The sequence below is a fragment of the Rhodnius prolixus genome, unplaced genomic scaffold (assembly GCF_049639745.1).
Source record: "Rhodnius prolixus isolate KJV_2025 unplaced genomic scaffold, Rpr scaffold_2, whole genome shotgun sequence".
NCBI lineage: Eukaryota > Metazoa > Arthropoda > Insecta > Hemiptera > Reduviidae > Rhodnius > Rhodnius prolixus.
In genome coordinates, this window is record NW_027411592.1 from 2482456 (window position 1) to 2503031 (window position 20576).

A 20576-nucleotide genomic window follows, 5' to 3' on the forward strand; every position below is an offset into this window, starting at 1 on the left:
TAAAATGATTTCTTTGAAGAATTTGAAGGTGTAATGAGTTTTTTTTTCTTTTCTGTTTCTTTTTCAGTAGGTAGCAAAGCCCAGCAGCGGCAAAAACAGAGTAAACTATTTAAGAAGAAAGACATAAACAGGAAAGGCGTTGAAAAAGAAGGCACGGACATGGATGCTTTCGTGGAGCACGTGAGCCAGCCAGCAGCGCCGCCCCCGGCTGGTGCCGCTCCTACAGCAATTAGTGTTGAGGTGCCCGCCTTCAGTACTACAAATTGTACGGCAACCGTTACCGTAACCACTGTGATACAGGAAACGACGATCGCTCCTGCATCTTCTACAGCAACCTCCACCACTACTACTACTAGTACTTCCGTTCCTACTTCTTCTATATCCTCATCACATACCCAACAACAATCTTCTCAACAAACACCGCCTTTAGAAAAGAGAATACCTGCGATTCCTTCGCTTTCTTCTAAACAAGTTCAGGTAGGTTTTTTTCCCGGGATTTGTTACGAGGGAGGTGTGACATATTGCATTTTTATATACTTACCCCACCAAGAACATGTTTTGTGCCTTTCTAATGGTGCCAGGGAAGAAAGCTTACTACTCATCCCGGTCCTCTATGCACGTTTTAGGAATAGAGGTGACAAGCTATTTATACTCCCATTGTTGGTAGCTTCCTTTGATGATAATAAGTCTACCATTTCCTGAGAGTAACGCTAATATTATCCCAAATAATATGCCTCTAGGGTGAAAACACTAATTTGTTAATTCAGTATGAATTGATTACCACTACTGATACTAAGTTTTCCCGGATAGTGGCGAGCAATAGATTGGAACTACCTCTTGATTAGTGGACCAGTGCGGCAGTATAATCTAGATCTTTCTGTCATCCTCTAGTTTTAATAAATATGCAATTCTTTTCTTTTGATTCTATAAAATAGTTTTTAAAATTCAAATGTTTTTTAATTATTTCTTTATTTTTTTTTTAGGATGAACGAGATTCATCAGAAACGATAACCTCCTCCGTAACCTCGACAACGTCAACCACTTCAGCACCGGTAGTTTCGGCCACAAGCTCCGTATCCTCCACAAACGTACCCCCTCTCGTACAGACGACGATATCCTCCGCGGCTACTACCACCCCGATGTCAGATGATTCTGATTCTAGTAGTATAGAAGCTATGGTTGCGGCAAAAAATCAAGAAAATACAAAAGTATCGGCGCTATTAAATAATAATAATATAAATAATAACAATATTAATAATAATAACAATAATAGCAGAAATATTGGTGCGACGGAAAATAATAATGCCAAGAGTGGTGATGATGATTTATTGCAAATGAGCACGAATAGTGATAGTCCGCAAAGTGGTGCTGGCACCGTTATAGAGACGATGACTATTGAAAGGTCGCATCCTCCACAGCTTCTCTACAACTATAAGGAAGGTATGTATTTTATTTTTTTTTAGCAATTTAATAGTAAAGCCATCAATAAAGGAGGGAAAACAATAAATAAAATAAACATTCTGAGGTTTCGTATCCTGAAAAAGTGTACAAGAATTTTCTTTAATTTGAAACTCCCTCTCCTGGGAAAAGATGATTCTTAGAGAGGCGGAAGAAGTAAATGATAATTATCAAAAGAAACCTCTGCTCTGTAGTGTAGATTTTATTTTGCTGGGCATCTGGAATGTTTGCGAAGAATTGATGTCGAGTGCACAATTTGAATAGTACAATTTAAAGAGTTGGGGAAGGAATTGGGCGAAGCCTTTGGCCCTTTGAAAAAGGGACCTTCTTGAAAAAGAAGATGGAAAGAAAAAAAATCAAAAACGTTTTCCTTTATTCAAAGTTCTGGATATAAACTTATTTACCCCAACGTAGTTCTTAAAGTAACTTGATGTATTCTTCTTTATCCATTTTTATCTTTAGCACGTTAATAACATTGTATCTTTTTTTTTATAGGTCAGTGGAGTCCGTTGAACACAGATGGTAAAAAAGTTTACGATCGTGATTTCCTATTAGAAGTGAGAAAAAATCCATTATCTACAAGAAAACCGGACAATCATATAGATCCGGACGTATATAGAGATAAACCGCACGACGCCATTAGCAGCAATAATAACAACAATAATAATAATAGGAGAAATGTGCACGCTTCTAACAGTATGTCTTTAGGTAATCGAGGCGATAACGCTGTGCCCACGTTTATGAGAAGTTCGCAAAGCCAAAGAGGAGGTGGTGTAAGTGTGATTTCCATAAATTTTATGCTAAGAGTAACTTTAGTTTTTAATAAATAGGGGATTTTTTAAAAGATTTAAACTGAGATTTGTTCATTTGAGAAGAAAATTGTATTTTTATTTATTAATTTATTTATTTATTTATATTTGTCTATTTTAGTTCTCCAATCCACTACCGTATTCACAGTTGATATCCTCTAAAGGAGGTCGAGGAACTGGCGGCGGAGGTGGTGGGCCCCGAATGGGTGGAGGCGGCTCAATGAGTGGATCCATGCGCGACCGAGATCGCATGATGAAAGGTGGTGGCTCGTTTGGTGGTCCGATGACACCCTATCGAGGCGAAGAGCCGCAGCTACACAAGACTGCTAATTCTTGGAAACCGGCCAGGAATCAAGATAATAAAGATAAGTCCGATGAAGAACTGAAGACTGAAGTGAGTGCTGACTGACTATACTAGATACGCATTTCTATTTTAATTTTTTTTTTAAAAAAAACGATGATATCCAATATTTTCTTCTTCTTCTTTTTTTCCAGAAACTATTGAAGTCTGTGCGTGGTATATTGAATAAATTGACGCCACAGAAATTCGAAACATTATTGAATCATGTACTTGCCTTACCTATAGATACTAACGATAGGCTGACAAAAGTTGTACATCTAGTGTTTTCCAAAGCCGTCGATGAGCCTTCCTTTTCTAAAGAGTATGCTGAACTGTGTCGTCGTCTTTCATTAAATAAGATGCCACAACAACAGCAACCACAAGAACAACAAGGAGATCAACAACAACAGCAACAACATTCTGCATCGTTTAGGAAATTGTTGCTGACAAAATGTCAAGAAGAGTTTGAGAAAAATAAAAAAGATGCTGGAAACATTGAAGCGAGAACTAAGGAGATTGACGAATGTACAGATTCTGTGAGTAAAAGAAATATAATAAGTAAATAAAACTTTTGCAAAACATTTAAGCCTTAAAATGAAATGAAAAAGCCAAATGATTTTTGGGTTTGAAATTAATACTAAATTCCTAACTGCTTCACTAAGTTAAAGCTATTCGTGATACAAATTTTTTTAATTTACCTTAAAATGGATATAATTATTTCGAATTAAGTGGCATTAATTTGAACAGGGTGGTTTAAAAGTTCAGTAAAATAATACTTACGCAGAAGAGATTAGTTATTGGATACCCATGCGAGTGATCCCGGGATCCAAGATTTGGCCCTAAGATTTTCTCTTACTAGGAGCTACTTATAGCTAGGCTTACCATAATTACGAAGAGCCAAACCGGGACGCAGAGGAAGAAGAGGCTCATTTTCGTTTTGCTTTTCGCTTAATTTGTGTTTTTCATATTTGAAATGCAATCAAAATTATTAAGAACTGAAAACTTATTAATAAAAATGGGCGCGGAGAAACGATCGGCCAGGGTCTCGGTGTTGATCAAATTTGACCGGGACGCCGGGACAGGGATCTCAAACCGGGACCATCCCGGTCAAACCGGAACGTATGGTAAGCCTACTTATAGCTCACTTCCCTGGGGGTGATAGTCTAGAAAGACTAGAGAACACTGTTCGGAGGCTGGCGGCAGGCCACCAAACGTTCCAGGCAGCAGTCACCTCAGATGTTGGAAGTGCCTTAAATAAAATATGTGAAGAAATAGACTAAATAGTTATTTGAACTTTTCCCATATGACCTGCATACTCCCCCTCCACACGAAGAGAAAACGTAATTGTAGGCAATGATTGATGGAATGTAATAAATAATGGCAGTTTAGTTGAACTTAAAGGCCTTAATTGTTTTGCGAAAACTGATTTTGATAATGATGTTTAATTTTGATATTTATGTTGTAAATATTTTAGGAAAAGAAGAAAGAACTCAAGTTACTGTTAGAAGAAGAAGAAAGACGAATTAGAATTAAGAAAGTCGGCTTAGTAAGGTAAGAAAAGGAAGGGGCCTTTTGCTTACTTGCACGAGCTTGACCAAAAAAAAAAAGAAAAAAGTTTAATTAAGAATTTTTGCTGCCAGGAGTCAAAAGGTTTATTTTTTTTAGAATAAGGTGGTTCTTTCTGCGAGTATGTTTCGAAACTAAACTCTCAGCAGGCCGAAACTTTAAAATTTTTAAATTGGATGTAATTGGATTGGTGTTCGATGGTCCCGAGTGTAATTTTCTTAAAGATCGATTCTCTCAACGGGGGATAATCGTTGAGTGAATCGGATAACTGAATTGATTTTACTCTCTCCCTTTTTGAAATTTTATCGAGATTTTATTTACGTCACACATGATTAGAGATCAACTATTATCTAATTCTCTTTTCTAACCAAATTCGAGTTAAAGCATTCCTGGGGAGAAGTTTGGGTTTTTTCTCTTTAAATTTTCATTTCAGTGTAAGATAGATAGTTATCTACAAACTATATAATTTTAGTTAAAAATTAAATGTGAATAGTGAAAATTCGAGTTCTTAATAAAAATCTAGCTTAGTTAAATCCGTTTCAGCTTGCAGTCTTGAGAGTGGGCACACCAGAATTTTTGTTCCTCCCTCTCTTTCTCATAGTGGAGGATAAGATCATTATCTACCATTCAAAAGCGGAAGTTTTGTAATCGTCATACCAGAGGTATTAAGTACGCAAAGGCACGGGCATTGGATCTAGTTAAGGTATTTTAGCAGTCGCGCAGTCCTGAATACCCACTTAGAATTACCCGGGTTAACTGTGGAAACTAGTGCTCCATACTCACTGCTGGTTCAGCATGTCCAAAGTTCTGCTTTTGATAGAGTGCATTCAAGGAGTAGCATAAAATTTCGAACTTATGGGATATTCTTTATCAAAAAATATATTCGCAAAGTTATTAACCGAATTTGGATCGCGTTTTCTGTAGCCTTGTTAAATGTTATTACTTATTAAAATCTTAATTTTTAATTTACGTATTGTTACTACATTTTTTTATTTATTTATTTTTTTACAGATTTATTGGCGAATTGTATAAACTGAAAATGTTGACAAACAAAATTATGCATGGGTGTATAAATGTATTGTTAGATAAAATAGACGAAGAATCTTTGGAATGTCTATGCAAATTATTGACGACTATTGGTAAAGAGCTTGAACTGTTATCTGATAAGAAAGTAAGTAAATTTTAATTTAAAATAAATAATAATAAATAGGCATGGGCTAAAAAAAAAGGTTGTGAAATTAACTATAAGAGAAAATGTGCTAGAGTTTCATTAGATTTTTTTTTTTTTAATTCATTTTCACGTATAAACTGAGCTTAAAGAAAGCACCCCATTACCTTTTTGATTACAATCCCATCCGTTAGCATGCAACTTTCGAGACCTTTGTCTTCTAAAACGGAGGCCAGATCTGATCTAATCTACAATCATGAAAATTTGCGTAAAGAAAAAGTATGGTGCACTTTTAAACAAGTTTTTTTTTAACTTTTTTTTTTTCATTTTCCGTCAGTGTAAGTCCTCAAAGATGATTTAAAGTTACTTGTTTCTTGATTTTGCCCTTGCGAACATTATGATCTTGTATTTTAATCATTGATTTAAAAAAAAACTGCCGCCTGGTGAGATAATAATCATAATTTTTCAACTTTCCCTCTTTTTTTCTATAGGAATTCGATCAGTATTTCCAAAAGATGTTGAAACTGTCGCAGAAAGGTCCGGATTCGCTAGTCTCGTCACGTATCCGATTCATGTTACAAGATGTAATTGAATTACGTCTTAAGAATTGGGTACCTCGTCGTGATGAGAATAATCCTAAAACTATTGAACAGATTCATAAAGATGCAGAAAGGGAGACAATGTTGGAATCAGCGTTGCTTTCTTCACAAGGTGAAGTATTTACTAAAAACTTACATTTCTCTAGAAGGCAAATAATTTGTGCATATGTGAGCAATGAAAAAAATGGAGATTGGCAGTTGTATTAGATAACTTCTAGAAAGAGAATTGTCATATTTCAGGAAGTGGTAGAAGTGGCGGAGGAGGCGGTGGAGGTGGTCGTCACGATAATCGTGACGACCGAAGAGGTCGCCAGCGAGGAGGCGGTCAGAATGAAGACGGCTGGCATCCGGTAGGATCCACCAAGAACTTCACCAAGAATAGTTATTCCGTAGAACCATCAAAATTACAACCTTTCAAGGTAAAAATCGTTTTTTTTAATTATTATTCTAATATTCCGTTAATATAAATTAAATTTAATGTTCATAAATGTTTGTTTACTTCTCTAGGAAATAGATGGTTCGATGAGTTTAGGATCTAGCAATCAATGGGGTCAATGGATTACTGGTGCCGGCACTAAGAAGGCCAGCAATCCTCAAGTTCATGTTAATAATAAGTTTGCACCTTTAAGTAGGCAAGATCAGGAGGATAGGAAACCAACCATGTCATCAATTATGAATAGAAAAGGAGTGACTCCGTCACCGTCTTTAGAAAAAGATCGTGCTTTTGCTGCACTTAAAGAAGGTAAATGAGCTAGTTATTTTTGTCAAAACTTGGTGGTCCCCATGCATGTTACTGATTTAAGATCCGACAGATAGCTGACGCTCCTATCTACGGTGACTAACCACACTCTACATTCACATCCGCCTCAACATTCCCTTCATAGATCAACTCGCCAAGACAAAATATCAAAAATTCCATACCACTGTCTCGACTAGCTCTAATCCTCTTGTACTGTCTCTCGCTTCCGCTGACATCCCTAATACTCCTCGCCGACTGAATCGCCAGTGGCCCCGCGACTTCCTTGAGGTCTAAAGGCCTAAACGTCATTATGCTCCTATCTCTTCTCTCTCCTCAGATTCTCCTCTCCCATATAGAGAGTGCTACCGTTGGGTAGCTTCTCTCTTCCTGCTCTCCTCCCGCACCAGTTCATCATACTCTTCATATTTACTTATTGTATACGATGTATACAGATTGTAAATTACTAAATAAATTAAAAAAAAATAAATAAAGATCCTCTGCAGAAAGAGGTAGAGGTTTTTGGTTGTAGCGAAGAACAATAGATCTTTCCTTCCTTCTTAAGATCTCACTAGTATAAATAATGATCCAATATTGCTATTACATTTTGGCTTGCCACACTAATTGTTGGATCCTGTTTTGTCCACTAGTAATGTTGGATAGCGGGCGCAGCAATGTGAGCAGTAGTAGCGGCAATGTTGGAGGAGCTGGCGGTCGAGCAGGAAGCGGGCCACCGTCCAGGGAGAGTTCACGTCTTAGAAGCGGAGGCGGCTCCCTTAGTGGCACTAATGTCAGCAGCAGCAGTAGCATTGGCATGCCCTCAGTAGGCAGCGTCAGTAGTAGTCAACCTTCGCCTGTACCACCTCCGGCGGCTGTAGTCACACCAAGTGCGCCGCTCATGTCTGAAGATGAGGCTGAAAGAAAAACCAAGACCATCATCATGGAATGGTTGGATAACAATAATATTCAGGTTAGTTCTCCTTGTTAGAGTAGCTTATAAGGAGACCAGAATCGGGGGAATCTAGAAATTTTAAATAATTTGTTTTTGTTTTTAAATAGGAAACAGTACAAACTGTACAAGATACTTTCGTCGGCGTGCCCAATTTAGTATTGTTCTTAAGATCGGCTCTTAATTTAGTACTAGATCATAGAAAAGTGATTGCAAGGCCGAGAACTGGTCATCTAATGGCTGTGCTTGTTCAAGAAAATGTTTTACCTCATCAGGAATTAATTAAAGAGTAAGAAGTTTTTAATTTTGTTTTTATTTTTTTCACTTTTTCTTGATCGGTAAAAAGAAAATCCACTTTGATTGAAATCTCATGCGAAAAAGGATAACCTTGCATCTCAGCGAGAAGTAACATAATTTTATAGAACTGTATTCATTGAGATTTTAGTCGTTGCATGAACAGGTTTTTTGTATAAAACATCTTAAAAATTATAATAATAAATTATATTTCATGACCGTAATTATTGTTGCCAGGTTTGCGTTTGTAGTCGAAATGGGTGATGACTACAAAGTGGATATACCTCACGTGTGGAAGTATATCGGAGAGCTATTAGGTTAGTATAATGCCATGTACAGTTATTCTTATACAGCAAGTTCGCTTGTTAAACTTACCATATATATTTTATTTTTAAACTGTTCTACTTTAAAACAGTAAAACTTTAATTTGTGCTTGATTCATACAGGGCCTGTGATTGCTCAAGAAGTATTTAGCTTTGCTGACCTAAGAAGTACAGCAGATCAAGTGAGGCCTTCTAAAGGATTTGCTACGGCATTAGCTGAAATTATTCGCATATTAATTAAAGATAAGGTAAGAATCAAATTGGGGAAAAAATACAAAGATACGTTCTTTTCTTAACTATTTTTCTGAATCAATCTCTACAGTTCATATAAAAATGGCCATGATTGTACTTAAATCTCTTTTTTAACACTAAATATTTGAGATTCACTTCTCTGAATAACAGTACTCAGACAATTTTTAACCGTCTGTGTTGATTTAAACAATTTTTAAAATGAATGTGAATTAAATCGTGAAATACGGAGGCCATACTCCGAACTATGATTTTAAAATAAAGGCTTTACAACAATTAGCAGCTGGGATCTGTAGAGAAGCCAACACTTTGTCACTTTCTTATTTATTGTTGTATTGATTGGACTATACAATAATATCGGAACGCTCATGGTCCCATTGAGGAGGCTTAAATGATTTAAAAAAAAAAAAACCTTGTCCCTAAACAAGCCCTAAGAAACTTGCAAAAGGTGCCCCTCTCGCAAGATGATAATAATAATAGGGAAGGGGAAGGGAAGGGATTAGCTATGAGGTTAGCATACTGGACTCCCACGCGGAGGTCCCGGGTTTGAATCCAGCAGCTGAACCTTAGATTTTCTCTTCCTAGGAGCTTCTTACAGCTCACTGTCCGGTGATGGACAGTGTTGTCTGTAACGAGAGAACACTGTCCGAAGGCCGGCAGTGCACTGGAAAAAGCTCCGGGCGCTAATGACCTCAGCTGTTGATGCGCCAAAAAAAAAAAATAAAAAAAAAAATAGGGAAGGGATTAGCTATGCGGTTAGGCGTACTGGACTTCCACGCGGAGGTCCCGGGTTCGAATCCAGCTGCTGATCCTTAGATTTTCTCTTCCTAGGAGCTTCTTACAGCTTACTGTACGGTGATGGACAGTGTTGTCTGTAACGAGAGAACACTGTCCGGAGGCCGGCAGTGCACTGAAAAAAGCTCCGGGCGCCAATAACCTTAGATGTTGACGCGCCTTAAATCATAGAAAAAAAAAAAAAGAAAAAAAACCTTTATTACCAATAAAAATAGAACACAAGCATATAATCCACAAATTTTTAGATTAATTTAAATATATACACAAACAGAAAATTAAATTCAAAAGTAATGTTATATATGTAAATGAAAGATTTTGCCTGAATAATTAAACTTAAAATAATAACTAAAATAACTTTTCAAATTTTTACACTGAAATATAAGATTGAAATTAAAAATAATTGATGAGAATAAAAACAAAATTACTAGTAACTAGGGTAGGGAAGGGATTAGCTATGAGGTTAGCATACTGGACTCCCACGCGGAGGTCCCGGGTTCGAATCCAGCAGCTGACCCTTAGATTTTCTCTTCCTAGGAGCTTCTTACAGCTCACTGTCCGGTGATGGACAGTGTTGTCTGTAACGAGAGAACACTGTCCGGAGGCCGGCAGTGCACTGGAAAAAGCTCCGGGCGCTAATGACCTCAGCTGTTGATGCGCCAAAAAAAAAAAAAAAAAAAAAAACTAGTAACTAGGCTCCCCTCTCGCAAGAACTAAATCTTAATTCTTGTCAAATTGAAATATCTAGAAAAACATTTAATTTAAGGAATTCAGGTTATTTTATTTATCCTTAGAAAACTATTCTATTGCATTTCCTGAGATATACAATATTTTAAATGGAAAAAATGATTATTTTAACTCGATAAATAACAGATAGTTCTTTTTTAAATTTAACCTTAGTTGGCCAAATGGACTTTTTGATAGAAACCAAAGAAAGTCTCACAGCTGTTAAAATTCGATTTATTGTCATATTTCCAGCTACGTCTTTCTATTTATCGATACTACATAATCGATGTTTTGTTGCTCAGGTTATCTTTGTTTTAATTTAATAAATCATATATTTAGGTTAGTGAAGATGTATTGTGACAAATGTTGGAGAGTTATAAAGTGCTCAACTGAGAGTAACGTTTTTTTTTTGGCGGATTTGAATTGTTCGTGATTTTAAATGTGGATTAATTTGTTTTAGAAAAAAAAATTAAAAATTAATGGACATCACCGACACGCTTGATTGTTTAAAAAATTCGTAATTTTTGTTTTTTTCTGTTGTAGAGTTAATTTTCGTTAAAATAAAACATTTTTAATTGTTTTTTCCTTTAGGGTCCTGGATGGATCAGGACACTGTGGGAATCGTCGAGGGTCCAAATGAAAGATTTCGTCCCCGAAGAGGACGTAGATAAATTTATAAATGAAAATGTTAGTATAAGAACAAGAATCTTATTATTATTCTATATTTTATTGTTAAGTATATAGTATATGAATACTTATTTATTATGTTTTTTTTTTTTTAATTATTTTAGAATTTAGGTTTTATAATGGGCAATGGAGAAGTACAAGGGGTTGTGGATGCCTCTTTAACTCCTGTCATGGTTGAAGAAAAAATACTTTCCTTTTTATTTAAGGACAACGATAAAGTCCTCGATCATATCGGCGATTGGCTCAACGTAAGTGAAAGCGATATCTTTTGATCTAACAAATACAACTATTTTGTCCGTGTCTGATTCATTCCCAAGGGTATCTCAGGTTAAATATTGTATAAATACTTCGTACCAAAACTTTTCCTCTTCTCTGTCCCATCTCCCCCAACTAATCTTTCCTGAAGAGACTTGTTTTTAATCAAGTTTTTTTTCGAGACTGTTCTGGATCGATCTGTATCCATCGATATTTATTGAATTTGAGAATGGTATTAGCTTATGTAATCATTGTTCACTTTTATTTTTATCAATTTTTTGTTTTTTCCAATTATTATCTTTGTTTTTATTTCTATAATTGAAATTTAAAAAAATAAATCAAATAATAATAATACTTTGATAATAGAGGTAAATAATGAAACTAACATAATTTATGACTTGGTTTGCCATCTGATGTCATTACTCCTTTCCATGACGTAAAAAAAATGAAACTTTATTATTTGGTTGCCATCTGATGTCATTACTCTTTTCCATGACGTAAAAAAAATGAAACTAACATAATTTATGACTTGGTTTGCCATCTTGGATGTCATTACTCTTTTCCATGACGTAATTTCTGTGCATATTTTTTGTTTTACTTATTTATGTTAAAAAAAAAAGTAAATTATCTTAATTATTGTCCCAACAGGCGAACGTAGGAGAAAAGACTAAAGAGAATGATTTTATAAAAGCGTTAACCAGAGCCGTAATTAGAGCTTCTTTAAGTAAGTTTTACTGAACATCATCAAGACTTGTTTATTTAAATAAATAGATTAATTTAGTTATCTGATTGATTGGTTATTGATTTAATTTGTAATTATTTTTTTATTTACAGAAGGAGATAAGTTTTCTGGTTCGAAATTATTAAAAAATGAAAAATTAATTAAGAAATTCGTTGACAACGATGAAGGTAGAGAATTGGCTTGCTTATATTCTATTCAAAATCTGCTAGTTAATGAACTCGTGCAAGCACCTAGTGAGTACTTTATTTTATTTATTTTTGTATTTTAATTCATTTAAAATGGTATGAACTTTTATTAATTACAAAATGAATACACATACTCGACTAAATATTAGAAGATAATAATAATATTCTCATGTTATTTGGTTGGGAGATTTATTAGAATATCGTCTTGTTTGTGATAAAGAATGGGTGACGTGGGCAAGTATGAACTGATGAAAGAAGTTCGGCCCCCATACAGCTGCAGACACGTGTCTCAATACACGTGTATCCTACCTAGGACCACCACCTCTCAAAGTAAACAGATTTTAGGCTTCTTTTTTTTTGCGAATGAATTCAATTTTTCTGTTATTACTTAACACCCCCAAAAAAATGTAAAATTTTGCAAGCAGCAGGGTTTAATACAGAATTAAATAATACAGCTGTTGAGTGGATAAAAATTTTCGCTGTTGAGTGTGTATTCATTTCTTGAATATGTTTTAATTAATATTAACTAAAATACAAACATGATGATTTATAGACTAATCTTCTCTCTGAATTGATCTAAAGGATCACTGAGTTGAAAAAAGAAATTACCAAAACTGATCTAATTTGAATATTACCTTGATGGTCATTACAAGGATCTTCGATTTAGCAATTTCTTTAGAACAAAATTTTTTTTTTTCTTCCAGGTGTTTTACTAGAGACATTTCAAATATTATATGAAAACGGCACGATATCTCGGGATGCGTTCCTACGATGGAAAGATCCACCTCAGGATGAACATATATGCGATGTAGAACATGCCGGCAAAGGAGTAGCACTTGCTTCGTTGCAATCATTCTTTGTCTCTCTGTCAGAACAGGACGACACCGATGACGAAACAACGTCCTGATCTTTTACTAGGTAGGTAAAACATTTGTTGTGTTTATTTATACGTTTCCTTTCCTACTATAAATTCCCTTTACCTCTGCTCGTTTTTGATTCGTCAGTCATCTGCGCTTAAAAAGAAGTTATCAATAAAGTAAAGAAACTGCCAGGTAAGTTCTGGTAAGGATTTTTCAAAGTTAGGCCGTTCACCTGGGGACCAGAGACAATAAGTCACAAAATCTATGTGATACTTGAAGCGTAATATGTTTCACAAAAATTCTTACTTTTCTGTGTAATTTTCTAGTTAATCTTCTATACTCTTTGCACTAAGTACTAATTACGAGGTGTGGCTATTAAATAATGAGTCTATTGCTGTAAAACATTTTATTTTAAATTTATACAAATTTAGTTATTATCACCTTCAATATACACCCATCCTTTATCCCTAAATGCGAATCCATGCGAATTTACCATTGTTCTGAAACAGTGCTGGAAGTATTTTTCTGTGAGCTCCTGCATGACGCGTGCTGCTTTTTCTTTCGCAGCTTCAACGACTGCTGAAATCGTGTTTCTTTCAATGCAGATTTGACTTTGGGGAACAGATAAAAGTCACATGGGGCCAGGTCAGGGCCCTAAAACTAGGATGTTGTACTTGGCTAGAAACGTCTTGTGACAGACAATGCAGTGTGAGCCGGCGGCGCGTTGTCTTGATGGAGAACCCCCGTGACTTGTTTTTCCGTGACTTTTTTCTTTACTCTTTCACGGAGTTAAGCAAGTATCTCACGCTAGTAATGTTGATTAATTATAATCGATATTTTCATCCGTTTTGGACGTGGAAGGGCGACCCGGGTGGTCATCATCTCCGACGTCTTCTCGGCCATCTTGGAAACGCTTGAACCACTCAAAAACTTGCGCACGTGATTCAACATTCATCGCCATAAACTTCTTTTAATAAAAGATCAAGTTTCAGTAGCGGTTTTATCTCAAGTTTTGATGTGAAATTTCACGACAATTCGTTGCTGTACTACATGTGGTAGTATCATGTTTTCGGCAAAACGAAACTAACACCACTTTACACAAACGACGGTTCCGGTCAGAAAGATTTCTCTACTAACTCCTGTTGCGCTGCAATCGAAAGAGGAAGGCTTTTCGCTGCACAGCTGTTGGTCGTTAGGTTTTGACGCATGCATAGTTCTTTTGCAGCAGCATCAGTTTCGTTATTTAATAGCCACACCGTGCATTTGAATTATCTGATCATTTTTTCCCCAAAAAATTCAAATTTAGTAGTCGTTTTACTAGTTTTTTTTGAAAATATATACTCTGTTCGTACTAGAAGATTGTATTTGTTGTACAACTTTTAAGAATTTATAATGAATATGTTGCGACGATTTTTTTTCTGTTCTTTCAAAATTTTTAAGCACCTCAAACTCAACTTTTAGGATACTGTGGCGGAACTAGACAGTCTGTTTAGGAGATGCTAATTAGGGGGATGTTGGGGAACAATAAATCGATTATCTTACAAGATCACCATTATTCCTGTAACATTTTTCATTGCTGTCTTTTTTAATAGAACTTTAGTTTTTAAAATTCACCATTTTCTTTGGTTTGATGTTTAACATTACCGCTATTTTGATCATTCTCAATTTTTGCAGCATTTAAAAAATGAAATTAAAATTATACAGATACAAAAATTGGACTTGGCATATTGGAAGACCAAGTGTGAAGATGATTTGTATTAGTTAAAAGCTTGATCAGTGTAATATTTTTAATTTATTTCCATTTCATAGACGTTGGCGAGGTAGTTGGCGATATTATAGCAACAATGGAGGAGGAACAACCACAACAGCAGCAGCAGCAACTGTAGTCGGTGGACAACAACAACAACAACAATCTCAGCAACAACCGCAGATATTAGCAGCAATAACTACTACAACAACAACAAGAAAGGGAAATAATGTTTTATATCAACATCCTTATCAACATCAACAACAACAACCACCACCACCACCACACCTCATTATAAAACGTCTTGATGATGATGATGATGATAACAACAGTAATCCTGCTGTATCTACGACGACCACCACCACAACAACATCCAGTGATAATCACAGTAACAACAATAATCCGGCCCTGCTAGCTACAAGCATTTAAAAAAACAAAAAAAAATAAGAAAAGATTTTACAGATAAAGTGCGCGTATCTCTGTGAGTGAAGTTTTCTGTTGTCAACTTTTCATTTTGTTTTCTACTCCATCTTCTTCCAAATTGCGATATCATCAACCACCGCCGTTCTACATCCTGAAAATAATATATATATATATATAAATATACAAAGAACTCTCTCTTTTTATATATATAAAAAAAAAGTGTATAAATAAAAAATATTATTATTAAACAAAATCATATATATATATATATATATATATATATATATATAAAATTACTTTTTCGAGGCGTAAGATTTATAAATATAGTGTGGAACACGATCTACAGTATGAACGAAATACCGGGATAAAATCAATTTATTTTCAATTAATAAAAATAAATAGAAATTAATTATTTTTCTTTTTAGTTTTTTGTTATACTTTAAAAAAAATTATATATATTGGATGGAGGTGAAGCCGCTTTATTAAATACATAATACTGGTACTTTTTCTTGGATAAAAATGGATAAAGAGTTCTTCTAAAGCAAACTAATGGTAACAACAAGATTCCCTTCCTTCCTAGGAAAATCTCACAAAGTTTAGGTTAGGTCACTCCTTCCAGAATTGTTTTTTGCCATACCTAGGTTTTTGTGATCCTATCTTTTTTTTTTTTTCTTTTTTTTCTAATAAATCAAATCTTTAAATAAAGGATATTTAAGGCGGCACCAGTTCTTCTCGTTCCTCACAACGTGAATTATTGATTCTCAAAATGCTTGTGGGAGGCTATTCCCTAAAATTCCCTTTTTTTTCCCCAGACATATTTCACCCATCACCAAGATCTAATTTACTTTCTCGTAGAAATTTATTATATTCCAGGATGTATAAAAAGTCGCAATCCTCTTCTGCATTCATTAATAAAAAAAACCGTTTATTTTATCTTTTATCCCAAGATTGCTAAAAAAAAAAAGAAAGAAAAAAAAAATGCGCCTGTCTGTACCTAGTCTGAACTCAACATAATCCTTGGTAAAGAATTCTTTTTTTTCCCCCCGTTAAATTACGATTTAAGTATCGGTGCAAAATTATTTCTAAAACAGATGTTTTATTAGAACTTGATTAGTTACAAAAATTATACCATCGATATTGTGTACTGATCGATACGAAATTTGATTTAAAAAAAATAATCGTGCAGGATATCGATTAAAACAAGCATTTTTTTGTATATTTCCCTTTGACCAGGAATGATGTTTTCCAGTGGTGGTTGATTGTGTGCAGCACCACTTGGTTGTTCTCGAACCATTTTGGTTTGTATAATGTATTGAAAAAAAGGTGAGAGAGACATTTTTGTAAATAATTTAAAAAATAAATAATCGTTATTATTGTTTATATTATTATTATTATTATTATGATTTATTTTAAAACCGATTATTATTATTATTAATTTGGAATTTAAGTAATCGCGACCTTTTTTTTGTGTTTATTATTTTAAAAAGATCGTCAATTGTATGCGTATATATAAATATATATTTTTTTTTTTGTTAATTGGATTCAGTAAAAATCCTAGATTCTATTCGTATCTTAATTTCTCCTTTGCTATTTGATTAAAGAATTTTTTTAAAAAAAAGTAGTAAAGATAATGGAAGTGGCTATAAATCTTTTGTCGCCCCCTAACTAATTTTTTCTTGTGTTGGTTATGTTGGCCACCATTATGCAGTAACTAAACAGGCTTACCAATCCAACACTGAAACATCCCTTCTTGCGATTGTTTGATCTATCCTGTGTTTATAACACGAACATCGAATTCTACGCTAAATATTTTCCAAAAACCTGATCACGTATTGGTTCAACTAATTCCATGAGCTAAGAGTTCGATGGCAAAATTTTCCCATTGTTCTTATCCCACTATCTAGAGTAAAAAAAAAGAAAAACTCGAGCACATATTTTCTTTAGAACCGAATTTAGAAATTGGAAGTGAACAATTTCCCCCTAACCAATTCCCCCCATCTATTAATCACAATGCCGTTGTAAAAGAGTCTTTATGTTGTAATCTCCAATTCCACTAAGAATGGTATATAGAGAGAGGAGGCGGCATCAATCCTCCCAACGTAGACAAAAACTTGGTGGTCAGGAAGACCTGCTACACAAGCACGAGTTTGTGCAGGATTTCTCTTAGCAGCAGCGTAATTCTGAGTAATGGTTTGGAGCAGAAAGCCTTCTCAATTCCACCAAGCAAATAGGGGATTTATCATTTTTATCAGCACATCCCTTGAAAGGAAAAACCAATATTTGTTGTATGGCTAATGGTGTGATTTTTATCAACTATGTTAGTGAAAAATATATATATATTTTAAGCTGAGGGGCAGGGCGTAACAATTTTTTTTTTTGTTTATAATATTATTATATAATAAATCTTATTGTTTTGGGAATCGTGATTTTTTTTTTTTAACAAAAAAAAAATAATACAAAAAATCCCTAAAAAAAAAAATACACGAATATTTGTGAAAAATCGTAAAAAAAAAATACCAATATATTTTAAATTTTATTAAGTTTTATTATTATAAATGAATGAAATTATTGAATGATAGCTATTATTATTATATTTTTGAATTTACTTTTAAAAAAATTCATGAAAATCATAATTTATATTGTAAACTAGTGTGTTAAGAAAGAAATTTGTTTTAAACAAAAATAAAAACGGAATTCAATATCGATGTTATTTCGTTTTCTTTTGTGAATCGATTGATTATAATACAAGAATTCAAGTTAAAAGTGTATAGGACTCTTTTGTTTTAATGAGAGCCAGAAAAAAATAAATAAATACGTATTGGACAATTATTACTTTATTTTTTTTCATATGTACGCGAAAATATACATATTATATATATAAAAATATATATATTGTATAAATTATTTATATGATTACATGAAAAAAAAAAGTGGCGAAAATACGAGCGCGATGATTGGTTTATGTGTATTTTTCCTTCTTTTTTTTTTTTTAATATTAACGTATATATTATAAATATATATACATATAAATATAATTAAATAAAAAATATATAAATAGTAAATACATATATTTAAATTTGATTGTATAAAAACAAAATCGCTGAGATTAACAAACTTGTCTGGGCATAGGTTATTTCTCGCGACTTTACATATGTTATAAATTACATTGTGAAGACATATTTTGAGAACCGATTATGATGTAAAACTTGAGTAATAAATAAATAAAAATCTTTATTTAAAAAAAATTAAAAAAACTATTGTGACGCGAATAAAATGAAAAAAAAAAATATATATATATATTTTCCTCCTTTATATATTGTTTTTCTTTGTACTATATTATAAATAACTATAAATAATATATAAAAATTAATTGCAAACTATTGCAAAAAAAAGAAAAAGTAATGGACAATTTTCAAAAAATGGAATTTTTATTTCTCATTTTTTGTTTCATTTTTTTTCATAAAAACAAGAAAAAATAAAAAGTGTTGGACTTATCGCGAAAAAGCAAATCTTTTAAGGTTGTGTATAAAAAAAAAAAAAAACTTTATATATGTATAATGTGGTAAAAATAAAGGAGAAGAAACAAATATTGAAAAAAAAAAAAAATTTAAATGCTTTTCAAAGGGATTTTTATCAATTTAAAATTCCTTGAAAAGATAAACAAATGTTCAAGAGTTTGAAGAAAATATTAAACAAAAAAAAAAACATGTATATAATTGTTTGTTATTCTTTTTTCTCTTAAGTTGGTCACCCTGGTAATTTTTCAATAAGTTTTTGTTTAGCTTGTTTACTATTATTATTATTTCTTTATTATTTTTGTTGAACAGTTTGTGGCAATTTTGAGTTCGAGTTAACTATCAAGTGTTTTTTTTTTTTTTTTTTAATTATTCGTAAAAAAAAGAATTTGACGTGGTACCTCCTTTAGCGCCATCCTTCAGTTACAACTGCACCACAGATTACGATAAAGAAATCAATGGCAAACTGGAACCGTTTTCTGGATATTTAGTAAACATTTAAATTAAAATCAAGTAAGCTAACCAACAACACATTTGACTTAAAATAACTCAAAAAGCAAAGAATTAGATCTATTGAGTAAAAATATTACTCCATTTCATGGCTGGATAATGTATGTGAAAAATCTCATCGTGCTAAAATGAAGTACACACATTTTAAATCTTTCCACTTTTACTCAAATTACGCTCTAAGTGAACGAAGTTCTTCTGTTCAATTGTTTATTTTGATTTAGTCATGGGACGAGAATAAATGAATAAGTGATTAGTATATTTCTTGAAGTTAACTCTATTTAAAACTTCGTTTTTTTTTGTTTTTTTTAAAAAAACTGTTCCATAAAATGAAGGACCCTTCTGTCTTACCAGTGCATTACTTTCAAGTTTCATTGCATCCAAAACGCAAACCAAAACCTTTTTGTAAGTTTGACAAATTCGTAGCTCGGTATTCCTTTCTCTGCCAAATGACACTCTAATAAACTATTTGGAAGTGAAAAGACGTCTACCTCAAGATATAAATGAAACAAATGATTTATATCATTGAAGAGCCTAGTGAAATATAAGTATTAAATAATAAGCTACGATACCTTTGCAGGTGTGTATAAGTGTTTATATACCATTAAAAAAAAATAATAGTATTTAAATTAGTTTTTAATTTATTTAGCGTAAATGATACGGTTCTAATAAATGCTTAAAGAATAAATAAATACATGGGAATATACTAAAGGAGACTCTAATTAAAAATAAATAGTTTTTGACGGCTCCTTGATCAAGCCAAAATAACATTCTCATGCAGTCTAGCGGTAGTAGCTTGAACTTGAAGATGTAATTTAGTGACGGAACGTATTTTTTATTTGTTTTCAAAAAAACGCATAATTTTGTTTTTTAATATTAGTATGAAGTTATTGTACTGAAATGAATCTGTCTCATCGGATTGTAATAATTGATTAGTAAATTTACCTTTTTTACTTTAGGGCAGGAAGGACTTTATTATCAACGAAAAGCTACGAAAAAAGAATTTCTTCCATAAGTTTACTGGCACCGTGACATTACATCAAAAACCTTCGTTTTTAGATTTGACACAGCCTTCCTCAACATCGCTTTCTCGGCTAAATTGGCACTCTAAATGTGGAAGTGAAAGTCATTAAGATCGGTTTGTAATGTGGTAAAAACTGGATCAAAACTTTTGAAAGTGACTATTTTATAAAGAGATGACTATTGACGCTTACCCAGGTCCACCTGATAGATTCCCAAAAATAATTTTACACAATTCAATGGAAACCAGAGAAAGGTATGCAGGTTATTGTCAGAACAAAAAGCTGTTGGTTACATTATTTTATTAGAAATCATAATATTCAGATAGGTCTCACTATGAATTAATAGACGTGCTTCTTGAAGATAAAATTAATAAAATATAAATAAAATCGATGTTTTAAAAACCATATAATTCAAAGTACAATCTTCCATACAGAAGTTTGTGTTCATTCAGACTGTATGAAGAAAGCAAACATTTTTTTAATATAAAATCAGGGAATTCAAAATTAGCTCGTAGTAATGCAGTAAAAAACCAATAATGACAATTTAATAACAAATATTGCAAATGCAATACGTTTACCAATCAAAATCAACTCTCAATCTCGATCTGTATTTTAAATCAACTT

The 20576-nt window shown here is 33.2% G+C and overlaps 1 protein-coding gene across 22 annotated transcripts in view; it reads left to right on the forward strand.

The window, feature by feature from the left end:
• eIF4G1 (eukaryotic translation initiation factor 4G1) overlaps nucleotides 1-18306 on the forward strand; it is a 115120-nt gene extending 96814 nt beyond the window's left edge. For 17 of the 22 annotated variants that reach the window (XM_074120369.1, XM_074120368.1, XM_074120370.1 and 14 more), the window contains 20 exons: nucleotides 68-477; nucleotides 984-1440; nucleotides 1954-2231; nucleotides 2389-2661; nucleotides 2763-3143; nucleotides 4082-4158; nucleotides 5185-5344; nucleotides 5833-6052; nucleotides 6181-6359; nucleotides 6448-6682; nucleotides 7327-7646; nucleotides 7736-7914; nucleotides 8157-8236; nucleotides 8366-8490; nucleotides 10601-10696; nucleotides 10801-10944; nucleotides 11600-11675; nucleotides 11786-11926; nucleotides 12583-12796; nucleotides 14548-18306. In XM_074120369.1, the coding sequence (XP_073976470.1) occupies nucleotides 68-477; nucleotides 984-1440; nucleotides 1954-2231; nucleotides 2389-2661; nucleotides 2763-3143; nucleotides 4082-4158; nucleotides 5185-5344; nucleotides 5833-6052; nucleotides 6181-6359; nucleotides 6448-6682; nucleotides 7327-7646; nucleotides 7736-7914; nucleotides 8157-8236; nucleotides 8366-8490; nucleotides 10601-10696; nucleotides 10801-10944; nucleotides 11600-11675; nucleotides 11786-11926; nucleotides 12583-12785 (4034 nt within the window). In that variant the 3' untranslated portion in view covers nucleotides 12786-12796; nucleotides 14548-18306. The remainder of the gene's footprint in view (nucleotides 1-67; nucleotides 478-983; nucleotides 1441-1953; nucleotides 2232-2388; nucleotides 2662-2762; nucleotides 3144-4081; nucleotides 4159-5184; nucleotides 5345-5832; nucleotides 6053-6180; nucleotides 6360-6447; nucleotides 6683-7326; nucleotides 7647-7735; nucleotides 7915-8156; nucleotides 8237-8365; nucleotides 8491-10600; nucleotides 10697-10800; nucleotides 10945-11599; nucleotides 11676-11785; nucleotides 11927-12582; nucleotides 12797-14547) is intronic. The other 5 variants (XM_074120362.1, XM_074120377.1, XM_074120380.1 and 2 more) reach the window with 2 other exon arrangements.
• Nucleotides 18307-20576: the final 2270 nt, after the last annotated feature.